Source organism: Cupressus sempervirens, chromosome 5, assembly GCF_028749045.1.
Source record: "Cupressus sempervirens isolate cs-2001-9-10 chromosome 5, ASM2874904v1, whole genome shotgun sequence".
Lineage (NCBI taxonomy): Eukaryota > Viridiplantae > Streptophyta > Pinopsida > Cupressales > Cupressaceae > Cupressus > Cupressus sempervirens.
This window is the reverse complement of record NC_143122.1, coordinates 350,946,858-350,963,511: the sequence shown is the minus strand read 5'-3', so window position 1 is coordinate 350,963,511 and position 16,654 is coordinate 350,946,858. Positions and strand designations below refer to the sequence as shown.

The 16,654-nt window shown below is 31.8% G+C and overlaps 1 protein-coding gene across 2 annotated transcripts; it reads right to left on the bottom strand.

The window, feature by feature from the left end:
• Positions 1-214: 214 nt before the first annotated feature.
• LOC149556166 (uncharacterized) lies at positions 215-5,676 on the bottom strand. Of its 2 annotated transcripts, XM_089830292.1 has the most exons (7): positions 4,997-5,650; positions 4,028-4,611; positions 2,616-2,802; positions 2,241-2,305; positions 994-1,204; positions 806-861; positions 538-707 (listed from the first exon to the last, which is right to left on the bottom strand). In XM_089830292.1, exons 1-7 carry the CDS (start codon positions 5,090-5,092, stop codon positions 683-685), a joined length of 1,224 nt encoding a protein of 407 aa, XP_089686418.1. In that variant the 5' UTR covers positions 5,093-5,650; the 3' UTR covers positions 538-682. The 2 variants fall into 2 exon arrangements, with proteins under 2 accessions (XP_089686417.1, XP_089686418.1); XM_089830291.1 differs by having other exon boundaries at positions 215-861; positions 4,997-5,676.
• Between the last annotated feature and the right edge of the window lie 10,978 nt (positions 5,677-16,654).

The window sequence follows — 16,654 nt, the reverse complement described above, 5'->3', positions numbered from 1 at the left end:
AATTAATCTTGTGAAGAAATATACTTTATTAGCATTCAATAGTACACATTTGAATATCACCTAGTAATTAACTTGATAAAATGTAGACAATATTTGCATTTGAAGTTTATTATGAGGTGTAGAATTCTCAAGGCTCCCAATAAATTTTAAGGGATTGCACTCTCTTTATGCCATCTATGAGGAAGATAATTATGTTGTCTAAGTGCCCTAAAAATAACAATTAAACTCATCCCCTTTATTTAAATCATTGAACATCACATTGAAGAATTCTAGTGGGCGGTATGAATCTCTCCCAATTAAGATTGCACTCTCTTTTCACTAGATTGTCACCTTTGAGGAAGACAATTGTTTAGAATCTTTTTTGGCTAAATTCCTTAAGAGTCACACTTAAAACTCTTCTTTTTATTCAAATAATTCGACAAAGACTCATCGCAACCAAAGAGAAGTTCTACTGGCCTATGAAACTCCTCAGGCATCGTAAGACAAAGGACCTGCATGTTATAAGGATTAAGGGTTTTGAGTTTATTCTCTCTCTTCCATCCTTTCGACGTCCAGGATTCTTTCTTTCTGTTTTATGTATTTATAAATTGTTTGATCATTTGTATTTGCCTTTCTCACTTCGCATGGTGCCGAAGGACTAGGATCTTTGACCATTGCAGCCTCCATGTATTGCTTTTCTACTTCATTGGCAAAACATATCATTGCTTCTGAACAATACTCAACCGCATTTTGGGTAACACATGGTTTATATTTCAATAACTTGGCATATTCTTTTAAAACATGGAACATGTAGTCATATACATACTTCATTTTCAGCTCATTCAACATGAAATCGCTTCCTGCCCTGCCAATTTCCATTGCCTGCAGAAAAGTAAACATGAAACTATTAAAGAACGTGCAATGTATTAGAGAATGAGAAATTTGCCTTTTTTATGCAATTGTTTCCCCAACTTACAGCATAGTTGCAATGTGCTAGAGAACAAGAAAACTCACCTCTTTTGTGTGATTGTTTCCCCAATTTACAGCAAATTTGATGGAGTCGCACATCGTATCAGATCTTACAGGCCAATAATGCTTATAGGGAACAAGGCCTCGTTGAAAAAAATCATAATACTGTGGGGTTATTAACAAGGTCGGTGAGTCACATGCCATAATATTCTTTAGGCTCACTGACCACGCGTTGCCTTCAATGTATATCTTGTATCTATCATACAAATTGTTAGTTCAGAATATTATATCAGACTACCAAAATATTGACCAAGAATTACTGAATGTAACTCATAATGAACAAGAATTACTGAATGTAACTCATATGAAGGTATGTTCAATTATTGTAGCTTATTTGATTTTAGCTCTTTAAATAATTCTAGAATATGCATTGCCTTCAATGTATATTTTGTATCTATCATACAAATTGTTAGTTCAAAATACTATGTCAGACTACCAAAATATTGAACAAGAACTACTGAATGTAGTTCATATTGAACAAGAATTACCGTGTTCAATTATTGTACCTTATTTGAGCCCTTTAAATAATTCTAGACATTTTCAAAGCTTTTTCTAAAATGTTCAGCTATAAATAATTTGCAAATAAACAGAAGTTCGATCTACCTCTTTAGCATATATGAATCTTTTACTCTTGGAATTATATCACAATGTAATGTTAAATAGTAAATATTCTAATTGAAAATTTAAAAGAATCTGAAGCTTTTCCATTTCATTCAACGAGTCAAACGAAAAGTTCATGGGGATGCCAATTTTCGAAGAGATTGTAAATCAGATTGCGGATCACGCTGGACATGCAAAAATAAATGAGAGTCTATTGGAAGATCCTCGTTCAAACTCAATATGCTGTTCTTAGGAGTATTTATGTTGGTCCGACCAGATTTTACCCTGGCTGTTTGTAAAAGCTACTCTAATTCCTATATTTCTATGTTTGAATGGTGGATTAATAAGTCCATTATTTCAATAGGTATTTATTCATGTGGGTCCACCAAATTTGGCTCGAGCTGTTTATATGAAGTGCTCTAGTTCCTATATTCCAAGTTTGAATGGTGAATCACTAAAGCCTATTTTTTCAAATGTAACTATCAAACTCATATATGTACTTAAATTCATGCATATTTGTTAACACCCACTCGTATTCCGACTCTACAAAGAAACACAAATTTTGGCCTGTTTATATGTATATCTTTGTAGTAGTGACTCAAAAGAATAAAATGATGAAAGAAAGAGGGTACCTGTTCTTACACTGGTCGGACAGTTTGGAATTTTCAAAGCCTCTTTCAGACTCAATTTTCCAGTCCTGTAATATATACAGAGCACAAAAATAAACTTGCGGAAAGCTTTCTGACTGGCCATGATTTCAACTGTAAAGTTCAATCAACTTAAAAGGTTATAAAGTTTCCTAATGTGCTCTACCACTAAGCTACCCATCCATCCCATTGCAATCAATTGTGGATTGCTCTTCCAGCAATTCTGATTCTACATTCTAGGCGTGTCTTAAGGCAGACATTTCTGTCTCAAAGCTGGTCCTAGAAAGTAGATTAAAAAAGTCAAGAGATCTAAACTCGCACAACATTTTCAACCTCCTCTATTTTAAGTTATTTCTTTACCTGAACAATAAGGTGACCATTCCAACTGGATATTTTGTTGCATTCGAGAAGTTCCATTCTAATTTCTGCAACCTTTGGATTTCCTTTCCAATATGCAGTTGGTTCTCTGTCAGACCACTTTACTTGTTGGCTTCCATTTTGGATTTCATTCATTAGAACTTCCCATGGCGGGATCCTAATCTCCGGCCTGAAAAGTACATGTTCCGGTGAGGAAAAATTATTTGAAAAGTCTAAGCAGCAAATGCTTATTGTTACAATGCTACATGGCTTCACAAATTTGTTTCTCTTTTTTTACAGTCTTCTTTTTGCTCTGACTTTTTTGTGGGAAAAAAATTATTACTAATTTTATTCAAAAATACAATTAAAGATTCATAAACAGTGAGATTAAATATTCATGGAGTCACTAGCTCCACAACTGTCTTTGAAATGTTGAACAGTGGCAGCAAATCAAAAAAAGCTAAGCAGCTGCATGTGGAGCTAAGTACACACATACTTTCTATTTGTCTAAATGCATACATATTTTCTCAAATGCATACATACTTTCTCTAAGGTCTCCTAAATAAATTAGGAGACAAACTTCACGTCCTGGTTAAGTCATTTCTTCACCCTCGTCTCCAAGTCTAAGTGCATAACTCTATGTAGCCTATGGTCTCCTAAGTACACACATGCAAAATATATTTCTTTTCTTGGTCTCTTTCATGGATTTGTATGGAGGGATGCTTCCTTAAAAAAAGAATTAAAAAGTTTAAGTTCCAAAAGTTAAGAAAACTGGTTATCTCATGAATTTGAAAATTTCAGTGATGAAACAAGTTAAAAATTTCATTTTCCCTCCAATTCATTTTATAAGAAAAATTTAAACTTAAATATTGACAAGTAATAACAATATTCTTAATTTAATAGGATGATTTCTACTCAACCGAACTTTCACCCATTCAAATCTACAAACTTAAAAGGAAGAACTAAATTTGACAAAGAGATTCTGAATAATTGTGTAACCAATTTCTCGTCTTCATAAGACCTTCCCTTTCTAAAACATTAAAGTATAATCCCCATTAAAACCTCACCCTAATGTCTGTTAACTTTTGTGAACCCTATGAGGAAAAGAGCCAAATGAAAGCCTTGAATTCGAATTCCATACAAAAAGTTATCATTCGGAAGTAGAAATAGGTACGCTTCAGAAGTTGCATTCATTCGAAGGGAAAAATCAACTCAAAGGGCTTATAAGAACTAGAGACAGATCATTTACAGTAGCAGACATTCGGAAGCAAAAATGCTTTAAAAAAGCTTATAATTAGTAACAATTTTCCTGTAGAGGTAAGAACAAATCATTGAAAAGATGTTTTCCTGTAGAGGTAAGAATAAATAATTGGAAAGATGTCTTATTAGGAATTTTAAAAGTCATAATCTCTTACCAACCCCAATAAGACCAATCTGGAAACACGATATCATAAAAATCCCGGTGCCCACAATAGTGAAACAAAGGAGGCGGGTTCTTCCTGGTCTGATTATTCTTGTCATCAAACCTTTTGACAAGAGGTTTATCTTCACAATTGAACATGAGGTCCAAGTCAGGAACCATACCAGGATACAATTTCAACAACTGAGAAAACGCCCAAATGGTAAAAAGATCTCTTGTTTGGAAACATTTGTGATAGGTTTCAGCAAACAACCTTCCCTTAACAATCATCAGTCTGAATGATGCCACTTCCTTTGCTTCTTCAACTTGCTGCAACGTAATTCCAGACTCTTTCCAGGGCCAGAGATCTGCAACAATCCACTTGAAATAAAATGGACAGGATTCTGCTCCATTACCATCAAAGTGCTTGCTCACAAATTTGGATAACCATGATTTTGATGAAGACGAGGAAGAAGTGCAAACAGCATTGGAAGAGCAATTGAGCATTTCTTTGGTCTTGTGTCTTTGATGGAAGACGGCAGAGTTTGCCATTCCATTTGGATAAAACTTCGGTGCTCTGACCTTCCATAGCTCAACTGACTGCATAGATTACAATAAATAAAAGTTAGCAGTTATAGAATACCAAGAAAGCCAATCAGTAATAATTTCGTTCAGTAGGGTGAATAGGCCAGCCCGTCTGATGTAGTGGTCGAGCTGGAGGTTATGGGTTATTCCATGGTCTCGGATTTGAGACCGCCCTAGAATAGTGTGTACTACGAACATATACCCCAAGGGAAACTAGTTTTGCTCTGCTTGCCCCAAAATGGGCTGCTGGGCGGATAACAGCAGCACCCCTTATTTAAAAAAAATATTTTGATTCAGTTGCCACTATTTATTCTTTTCCTTGCTAATTGCAACCATTCTATTCAAATATCTTCAGATTTTCATTAAAAATATTGATTTATTAATTTTTCAGAGAACATACCCAATTGTTAAGAAGCAAGAGAGTGACTGAAACAGCTGCCAAAACCAGTAAATTGCGAATGCTGCCTCTGATCTTCATAGGCTCATTAGCTTTCATAGTTTCTCTTTGAAAATACTGATGGTATACCACTTCTCTTTCAAATAAGCTCAACAGAGAACCAGTTCTATCCCATCAAAACCGCCCACGACTTGTTCTTGGTTTCATCTAAAATTGGTAGATTAAACAAGTTTGATCACAGGGGAATTTGCCGTCAGACCATCCATCTTTATACAAGTATACTCTTTGCTTCACGAAGAACGACAATTTCTTTTGAAACCAACTCTTCTAAAAATTGCACCTGTTGCATCTCTATGTTAAGTAAGTTTGCCAAACTATAAAACTTTCTGTTACACCGACTGTCTTCAGTTTTTTTATTTCTATTCCATTAAAACTCACTCAAGACTTACAACTGGCTTATTTGATGTCATCTTTGTCCATTGATCACCTCTGGAGTTTAACAGTTAGTCAATTAGAAACTCTCTTCGATCAATCCACCATAAAAGGAATTCTTTAATTTTTCTTAGCTGATCCTTCGCCATCTTGTTCTACTTCCTACGTCTGCCTCGTTGCACAATCTTCTTAAAATTGTGATAGGAGATGATCCGTTGAAACAATCTTTTGGGTATCTGACCGTGTGCTTTAATAACTCCATCTACGCATACAATTCATGTACATGATTGTTGAAATGTTGTAGTGGCACTGTTACACAAAATGACCAATATAAATATTTGTTATCGATATAGAAATCGGTTTAAAAACATGAAAACAAAAACAAGTTCAGAATGACCAGTCAAATATGATTTAAAATCTGTCTCATCATTACCGAACTTCACTTATAGATGAGCAAATGAGTAATCCTTTTGGTGGCATGGGCCAGGCCACCAACCCCAACCAGTTAATATTTTTAGAAGTATTATTATTTTGTTTAAAAAAGAGGTATATTTTTTTATCTGGAATTATGAATTGTTAAGGTTATAAATGGGGATCTGATTCTTATTTAAACATTCAATAATAGGGTTATAACATGTTTGAATCTTGGTGGCAAAACAACGTCACATCTTAACCACCGCAACACATTAATATCGACAATAATATTATAGTTATTATTTTCACCTTTGTGGGCATCACCATGCAAGAGTGTCAAAGTGTTCCATTCATTGTCATAAGAAATAGGTTCTCATGAATTATGTCTCATGAAACATGTGTCAATAATTTTATCCTTTTTATCAACCATATTGTGAGTGATCTCTTTTCATTTCTTTTACAACTTGAATCCAACTTCAAAATAATGTTCACTTATCAATCAAAATCATGTTTTACCAATTTATCTTAAATCTTCTTTTAAATAACATTATCAAGTCTTGTAAAATAAAAATAAAAAGCTTATTGTATATTCTTGGGAAGGAACTAGTAACATTTTCCTATTAATTCATAAGGTACAAATAAATAGTATTTGTAGATAAAAATACTTTTTATTGTTGGAAAATCTATGAATGAAATGAAATGAAATTTATTAAAATAAATTGATAATATAATGATATTTAATTTAAACTTTAATATTTGGTGAAGTTCAGATTCGATGTTTAAAGACTTTTTTTTTTTCATTTTTCATTGTATTTCTAGGATTATTGAATCACTTGTGTATTTGTTAATTCAATTTGTACATATATTTTAGATAAATGGATACAACCCTTATAAAACTTTGAATGCTCACCTTGTGTCTATTATGAAAATGATGTCTAATACGCATGGAAACTTGGTAATGCAGTCAAGGGGTTGCAATTGATAGGGATAGTAACAGTGCCAAACCTCATTAGATACTAATTCAATGACTTTTAAAATGATTGGAAACAACAACAAAATATGGTGGACGTCCTAGATATTGATACAAGTAGGCAATCCAATAATGAATACTTTATTAATGATAATAAATGTATCTTGAGTTATCTTGTCAAATGATTCTTAGATGATTTCTAGGTCTTGTCAAAATTCACTAAGGTTATTGTTTTAATACAATACAAGTATCATAAATGGAGATTTTTTATTGAATATAACTGAATTACATAAAATGGTGGCAGTTCAAGAGAGAAGACTGCAAATGTAAAAAATAATAAAAATAAGATACAATGAAATACAAAAGTCTTGGAGCCATCTTCCTAACTAGCTTACAACATATACATCATTCTCAATTGTTACATCTTGAATTTCAAGAACTTTTAAATTTTGTTTATCTAGTCAAATAACAACCAAGTGGGAAAGGCAAGGTCATTACTAAATTTGAACTTGGGTTAAAAAAATTTAAGGGCCAATCTAGTAATCATGAATTTGAGAAAGGTCACTTGCAAATCTAAATTGACATGTTAAGCTATGTTTAAAATTTATTTTTTGCATTTATTAACCAATGTTTTTTCTTTCTTTCATGGGTTAGTGAGACAAGCTTAGGATAATAATTGATTTAATATTTTATAAATGCCCAAATATCCTCAATATTGAAAAGACATTTAAATTCTAAATGAAATATTTGGAAACAATTAGCAGGGCATTAGGTTTTATACCATTCTATGAAAGTTGTTGCATAATAAATTTGAGAAAGTTTCCACTATCACATCTAGAGGAGAATCTTTGACAACTCAATGACAACTTTCTGCAATTTTCATAACCAAATTAGTAGAAATTCCTAAGGAGGGAGTGAAGAGTTGTTGCTTGATAAATTTTACAATGTTTCCACTATACAAGTTTAGGAGAACCTTCAAGATTACATAATGATAACCTTTGGTAATTCCCAAAACCATATTAGCTGGAATTCTAAAGGAAGGAGTTTGAATTTGGGCACCAAACTATTACATGCAAGATGGATACAAATATTGTAAATATTATTTTGAGGGCATTCTTGATATCATTGTTTCTTTCATATTTGTGGATTTAGAGGAAGATTCTTCCATTGACAAAATTCTATTGGAGTATAAGGCTTGTGTACAAAAACAGGTGATTAGTACATGGTCATATGATCAAAGCCCTTTGTTCATACTGGGATATCTCAATTGAAGTTTTCTTTTGGGTTGAAGAGAGATAGGGGATTTTGTTAGTTTCTTCATTTCATTTTGTGAGTCTTCTATGGAGTTGTTTGGAGTGGTTTCATGAGCATAATAGTGTGTTTGATGTGTTGTGAGTTATTTGTGGGTGCATTACAATAGTATTTGTCAACATCATTTTTTCAATATATAATATTACATATTTTTCATTTGAAAGCCAATAATAACATTTGTGGTGTTTTAAGCGATCTGGGTAAATTATGGAAGTGATAGTTTGATGGGGCTTGTTTTGCATTTTGGTATTTGGGAGATTTTGTGTTTATACTTGAGTATATGATGTTCATATCTAAAAATAAATTTCAATAACATTCTTTAACATTTCATTTAAATTGATTTCCTCTATGCAAGACTAGCTAGCTAGTTTTCACAGGTTTGATGTTATTTGTAGAGTATATTGTAAGTTTATTTTTATATCTAAAATTGCTAAAAATGTTTGTTTGAGGAAATTACACAAACATGGATGAAAAATAGATGAATATGGGAAAAAATAATATTGTAAATGGAGATAGGTAAAGGTTTAGGTCATGTGGTAACTATCAATGAAAATCACACCATTTTAATACTTGTCGTTACATAATAAAACTACTACCTAAAGTGAGTCAAAATGAAGGGGGGAACACAAACTCTTTAAATTTTACTATTATACTTTAACACTACTTTGGATTGCATGCGAGCTACCATGAGAACATATCTATTCAAAGTAAAACTAGGGAGTTGATATGAAAACAATTGACCATCTGTCTATTGGTGCTAGCACAATAAACCTTATTGTCCTTGAAGAAAATGGAACCTCACCTTGTACTCTTGATTTATCATCTTCTAATGGTTTTTGTTAGAGTAAATTTTTAACTTAATCATGTCCATTAAGTTATATTTACTCCCTTCTTAAGATTTTACTTTTATGCATTTACGATATTTAATAATTATATTAATTATTAAATATTTACATATTAGGGTTTCTTTTAGGATGCACGATGAGCTTTTATAAGAATGTCTCCATTGCATATTTCATTATTCTATCTCTAATAATATAATTTCTCCAATATTTTTAGAGCCCAAACCCTTGATTTTTACTTCATTCTTCCCTGGGACAGGTTCTCTTTGCATGCAAGTGATCTTGGCTCTATGAAGTTGGTTTGAAAACTTCTACATGCTATCAGAGCATAGACATGCTATAACTTATTCTATTTTTAAAGAATTAAGTGTTATAGGGATTTGATCAGACATATCAAGGCTTTAAGAGTATTTTATGATGGATTTGGGGGTAACCTTTCTTTTGTGCACTTTGGTCTCAAATAGACCTACCATTGAGTTTATAGCACCTAGAAACCCCTGTCTGCATATAAAACTTATTCGTTTTGGCCAGAGTCAACCTTTGAGGAAATTTTTTTGCCCCAAGGCTCTATGATGTAGAGCACATATTTTTAGGCAGAATTTTTTAAAAAGTTTTTATTTTTTAAAAGATTTTTTTTTATAAAAACAATGCACAATATTTTGAAAAAACTATAGTCATCCAGTAGCTAACTTGCCACCTAAGTGCAGATAGGGTGCCACTGAGCCCGCTAGCCTATACAATGGTGACCTAGGGTTGAAGATCTTTATCCCTTAATGGTTTGAAACCTCATGTATGAGCCTTTTGGAGGTACCTTTATTTTAAAAAAATACATCTTTCTCATTTTAGCTTAGATTTTCACAAATAATATATTGTTGCAAAGTTGGCTCTAAGTCTATCAAGATGTAGGATTTTTTGAAATCTTTTGAAGTTTGGTATCATTTTTATGCAGTCAAAGTTAGATCTAGGGGGTGTAGCTTTCTCAAGTTTTCTCCAATTTTTAAACTTGAATAGGCGTAAAAAATCTCTTCTCGTGCAATATAAATATCTTTTGTTTAAATTTCCATAAAATTAATCAGGTACACAAGATAAAGTCTAAAACCTTTTTTTTTTTTTTTTCCTTTTTTCTAGTTTTTTCACTATAAAACCACTTCTAAGGTTTGAATTCTTGAATTGTGTGGAGAATATTTTTCTTCCTTTCTATCATTTACTTCTAAAATTCAAAACTTCTTCAAAACCACTCCAAACATGGCCGAAAATACTTCTTATATTGAACTTCACACACCTTACAACTATGTAGGATTTTTTGAAGACTTTTGCAAATTGGCATCCTTTTTATGCAGTCAGAAGTTAGATCTAGGGGGTGTATCTTTCTCAAATTTTCTCTGGTTTTCTAACTTAAATAGGCATCAAAAATCTCTTCTTGTACAATATAAAGATCTTTTGTTAATTTTTCCATAAAAGTCATCAGGTACACAATATAAATTCTAAAACCTTTTTTTTCTTCCTTTTCAGTAGTTTTTTCATTGTAAAACCACTTCTAAGGTTTGGATTCTTGAATTGTGTGGGGAATTTTTTCTTCCTTTCTATCATTTACTTCTGAAAGTCAAAACTTCTTCATATTAAACCACTCCAAACATGGGCAAAAATGCTTCTTGTATTAAACTTCACACACCTCACAACTACCAAACATGGAAATGTATCATGAATCTGCTTCTAAGATCCAAGGGCTTGTGGTCTTTTAAATATGTGGTTGAAACAATATTGACATGATCATTTGAGGTTATGAAACATAGAAATAAGATAGATGAGGCTATGGGTTTGATTTTCTTACATGCTTTAGACAACTTGTTGTTTTATCTTGATGGGTATAACTGTCCTCATGAAATGTGGACCAAGTTCAATGGTTTATTTGGTACCATTAATGAATTCAAAGCACTTCAAATTGAGGTTGAACTCACTTCACTTATATCTAAGTCCTTTCCCTCTATTTAGGATTTTTTCATGAAATTTGAGTATTCTATAGGATTGTAGAAAGAATAAAACTCATAAAGTGTATATACCCAATTTTGTCAAAGCTTCATAGGAGCTTTCAAATATTCTCATCTACTTTTTATTCCACTGTAAATTTCTTGGGTCATAGATTCACCATTCCTACATTTGAGGTTTTTTGTGATTAGTTGACTCAATGGTAGTTGGTTGGTAGTTTGTTGTATTTGACACTATCTCATCCTAACCATTCCTTTATGGTTGGACTTGTCTCTATATTCTCACATGCTCCTCATGAGAGTCATTGGTAGGTAGCTAAATGTATCTTGAAGTACATTTGGGGTACCGTAGATTATGACATTCACTATACATCAAGATCCCCTCATATTTTTGGCTTCACTAACTTAGATCAGTCTAGTGATGTCAATGATCAAAATTCTACTTATGGCTTCATGTTTTGCCTTGGTTTTGGTCCTATCACATGGTCTTACAAGAAGAAGATTACTATTGCATTATCACCTACATGGACTAAGTAGCGAGCAATGGTGTTAGCTAGCCAAGATATTTTATGGCTTCAACATTTGATGATAGAGTTTGGGTTTCCTCCCAATAGTCCCTCTATTCTTTTGTGTGACAATCAAAGTGCCATTCACATTTCTTGCAACCCAGTGGAGCATAACAAAACTAAGTATATTGAGATCCACATTCACTTCATCAGACCATTAATTCATGATGGTTCTCTTATCTTGGAGTACATTCCTACAAAGGAGAATGTTGTAGACATCTTCACTATACCTTCGACATCTTCACTACACCTTTGGCATTTTCGTGCTATTTTCAATTGCGCTCCATGCTTGGGGTGACTAAAGTTTTCCTTAGGGGGTCTCAGTGAGGCCTTCCTTCTTTCATTTTTTCTTTTAGCACTATTTAAATCTCTTTTGGGAGTAGATTTGTTTCCATCTGATTTTCTCCATTTCTCCACTTTACAAAGATTTGGTTGTGATTGGGTACCTCATCAAGCCATGTTGTTGGGACCCAAGTTTTCTTTCAAAATTGTAGTTACATTTTATTTTCATAAATTGTTAGTAGATGCATTCTTGTTCATCTTAAGGGGGGTATTAGAGTAAAGTTTTAGCTTAATCCTGTTTATTAAGTTATCTTTTCTTCCATCTTAAGATTTCACTTTTATACATTTGTGACGTTTAATAATTATATTAATTATTAAATGATTGCATATTTGGGTTTATTTTAGATTGAACGATCTCCTTTAATAAGAATTGATCCATTGTATAGCTCATAATTCTAATCTCTAATAATACTTACTCCAATTTTTTCAAATCCCAAACCATTTTTTTCTCCATTCTTCCCTGTAATAGGTTCTCTTTGCATGGAGGTAATCTTGGCTCTATGAAGTTAGTTTGATAACTTATACAATTTTTTAGTTTAGGACTTTGGAGTCCTTTGACTAGTTTAGATTCAGGTTATAATCTAATTTAGAAAACTCCTATTTCTATTTTGGTCTTAAATTTTTGTTGATTTATTTCATTCATAAATACTATTTATTTTTTGTAGAAGATTAGATATGGTTTATGGTTGTTATCATTTTTTTTTTAAGGATTATTGATGTTCCTTATACTAATAAATTTTCTTGATTGATGGCAGCTTTATATGCATCATATATTCTAGTTTTTGATATAGGTTATAATACTTCATTTTTTCAAATCTTAAGGACATAATCTAATGGCTTAGTTGGATATTCATTTTTCAGATATGTTTTATGTATTTTAAATGCACTATATATGGTTAATAAGAATTCTCTATAAGATCCAAATTCCTATAGGTTGATAAAAAATAAGAATAATACAATAGCTATATTTTAATATTCAATATTAACAAGAACTATTCAAGTAGAGTCCACTAGGCATAAGCTAGTCCCCCATCACTCTCAATCAAGAAGTAAAAATATAGTAAATTGATTTAGTTTAATGAGAAGGAAAGAGTTGAACTATCAACCAATATATCAATCACTCAAATTTAACAAGAGTGACATGGACTTGATTGGATAAAGGTGCCACTTGTCTACAATCATGAGTTAAGGTAATGGAGGCACTTTTATACCTCAAATCAGAGTGTACATGTTCTATTATTATCTACTTAGGCAAGAGTAAATAAGTGTCATAATATTCAAAGTAAGCTTGTTGAGAAGGTGGACCATCACACATATGATATAATATATCCCACCCTCTCATAATTATTGCTTAGGAGAAATGTGAAATGGGTCAAGGAGTCTAGAATATCATAACTCTTCCTAGAAGAAAATTAAAGACAAGCTAGGTAGTCTTTACATGATTTAGTTTAGTCTACAATGTAGATAGAATGATGATGTAATACACTAGAGAAAATATGTCTATGTTGAACCACCTTCTCTTCCTTTGAAAGATGTAAATTTAATAGTGCATTTCAAAGACACTTGAATCCAAAAAAGGGGGAAGAAAATGCAACATATATGATTTCTTTGGAATGTTCTCAAATATTTTAATATCATTGTTGATAGGCTGCACAAATCAAAGTAGCATTCTTAAACCTAAATGACAAAAGTAATAATATATAACCTTCTAGAAATGGATGTGGCACAAGATCTAAAGATAAAGATCGGATGAAAAAAAAGAAATTCACAAGAAAGGATTAACAAAATAAACTTAGAAGGTTTGCCAAGTAATCATCCCAAGGAGTTATATTTGGAGGGAAAAGTATGTGGTCTTGTCTACAAAGAATCATGTGATTCCATGAATGTATCAACACTAGACTCAACATAAGCAACAAGAGACAAAGCAAATGAAGTATTAACACATGTTTCTATAAACTTAGGTAATGAAAGGACTTATTTGTTCAAATAAGCATAAATTGTATCTCCTCAAAAATATCCACAATCGATGCCTATATGTGAGAATTATTTGATGTGAATTTTACACTCTTTTATGTCCCATTATGTGTTATTTTATAGATAGAAAGGAGATTGGACTAAAGATTTCTAAGTCCAATTAAGGACTATTTAGTTAAAGGATTCACAATATTGTTGCTAAACTATTAGGAATAAATCAATAAGAGTTTTGACCTATGAGTGCTTCTTCCCAAAGCTTGTCAAATCTTTTATGCTCTTCCTTTTCTCTGCTTATGTTTTGTTATGTAATTTCTCTACGATTCTGTAACTTTATTCTTCTATTTGATCTTCTCTCTCATATATCCTTTTCAGCTTCTTCTCAATTACCTATGTATAATTAATTTTCCTTTCATGCTTTCCTAAACCTAATTAGGGTTCAATGATTCTTCCTCTTGAGTCTTCCATAAACCAAATTACTTTAGATGTTGTCCTCAAATACTGTGCTATCATCCTTAATAAAACTATATTTTCATTCGCTCAACCTTCCTCAAATTCAACATTCAAATCACTTGACCTATTTCTACAAATCATTTTCCCATGGTACCTTGACTAATGTCCTTCACTTCTTCTTTTGTCTAGATTCAATGAATCTCTTATTATGATGATAACACCTATGTTTTACCTAACTATTCCATCATTTGCCTATTTGTCTAGTTCTATGTTCACTAATAGTATTTCCTTGTTTTGATAGTGTTCCCTTTGTATCGATAGTGTTCCCTTTGTTTGCATGTTTCATAACTTGCTTATCTATGTGATTTTCCAACAATGACAACCATATTAAAAAATCTTCTTCAATAACCTATAGAGAATTTTGTCAACTAATAGTTAGACAATTTAAAAAATCTTAAAAATACAAAATTCACAAGCATAAATGAGGCCTTTGAGGTTCAATACAAAATCAAAACTCCATTAAATAGAGGAACAATAATTGGTGGAAGAAGTGGGTGCTATCATGCTAATGTTAGTAGACGATATTTCAAAATTACTCTTCAATATTCTCTACACTAAGAATATTTGTAAATCACCAATAATTATTTTTGTAAACCACCTCCATTCATAGAAAACATTATTTTAAAAATTAAAAATTGCTCCATTTTAAAGACAACTTAATGTAGTTCGTTAGCTGGTTTTGTACTAATGCAAGTTTGTGGAAGAGGTTAGTGGCTGGAGGGCAATGTTGGTAACTTGTGAAGGATGTACAATTTGTATATTGCCAACATGTGAGTTTTAATTTTTTCTATGCAAGTTATATGATGCATGAACTAAATGGCTCAACCATAACACCCATTTTTTTTTTGTTTTATAAAGATTCTCAGCATTGAAACTAGACAAAATTTATATTTAAAATAGGGATTATAAGCCTTCTTGATGCTTAAATGACTTGTTTTTGTTTGGCTTGAAAATACTCCATCAACAAGTTACATATTGAATTCAACAATCAAACCCTTATTTGTAATTGACCCTACTAGTCTTCGAATCGGTGAAATAAAAATTGATCTTGACTTTTTCGAGCCTTTTAAATACTACAAGAAGCTCTAATTTCTTCCATCAAGTTCTAAAATTTGCCTACCAAAGAAAAACCTCAAGATCTGATATAATTACCCTCTCTCCCTCTCCCTCAATTCCCCCCCTCCCCCCCGCTCTCTCTCACACACACATACAAACAAAAATTAGCTTTGCGACATCATGACTTGAATACCATGTTACAATTTTGCCCACACATGATTTCTAGCCACACCAAAATGCTTATAAGTTCATACATAAGAAACATAATCAATATATTTAATATTCAATATTAATGAGTTATATTACAAACAATAACATACAAACATATAGATCTCTCGGATGTAAGTCTAAAACTATGAGTTTACTCCTAATCACTCTTTATCATTCTCAATCAAGAGGTGAGTTAACTCAATCTAACTAATAGTCAATAGTTGTTAGTCATTTGATTATTTTACTCAACTAAGAAAAAGATAGCCTTGACAAACATAGATAATACCTAACTACCATTAATCATGAATTGATAAAATGCTTTTTGAACTTATTATCCAGAGTCAAATACATACATGCTATTATTAATTATCTTAGTGAAATACATAAATACTATTATTATCCTGATACAAAATCAAACCTAAATCTAAAATGAATAAGATATAGAGTCATAAATCTGAATTTACTCACCCACCCGGTTTTGAATTCAAAGTGGGAGATTACCTCGGTTAGAAAATTCCATAGAGGCCATGTCATATCTACAATGACATTGCGAAACTTAGGCCACAAATATAATTTGGTTGACAAAAGGTTTGAGTTCCGTAAGTTTAAACTCTGGGGCTCGTCACCAAGGTTGAGTTCAACGCCAACGTTGGTTTAGAAGAAACCGTGGATAATCAATCAGGCTTGGAATTTGGTCTATTATATGCTTTTTTTAATGAGGGTTTTGTTATTTTTTTAATATATTTTATTTTACATTGTATGATAAATATTGATTGTTAATTTTTTCTTCTACCAGCATTTTAGTAATTCTTTAAATTTAAGTATTTTATCATTATAATATAAGTATAAATTGATATTATTTGCTAAAATTTTTAAGTTTATTTTAAGTTTGTAAATTCATATGTTTTATAAAATAATATAAATTAGTTGTCTATTTTTGTAAGTCGATTCTGGTTTATAATATGTAGAAGGAATTGTCAAAATAATATATGTCCAATCAAACCTTATATATTTCTTACAATGCTTCTAACACTAAATAACATCCATTT

Bases quoted from the DNA above. Each gene is read 5' to 3' on its own strand.
- LOC149556166 (XM_089830291.1), bottom strand. From the start codon at position 5,092: ATGAAAGCTAATGAGCCTATGAAGATCAGAGGCAGCATTCGCAATTTA. The intron at 2,803-4,027 runs GTAAGAGATTAT...TGTACTTTTCAG, and splicing joins GATTGGTCTTATTGGGGTTG to GCCGGAGATTAGGATCCCGC. The intron at 2,306-2,615 runs GTAAAGAAATAA...TATATATTACAG, and splicing joins ATGGTCACCTTATTGTTCAG to GACTGGAAAATTGAGTCTGA.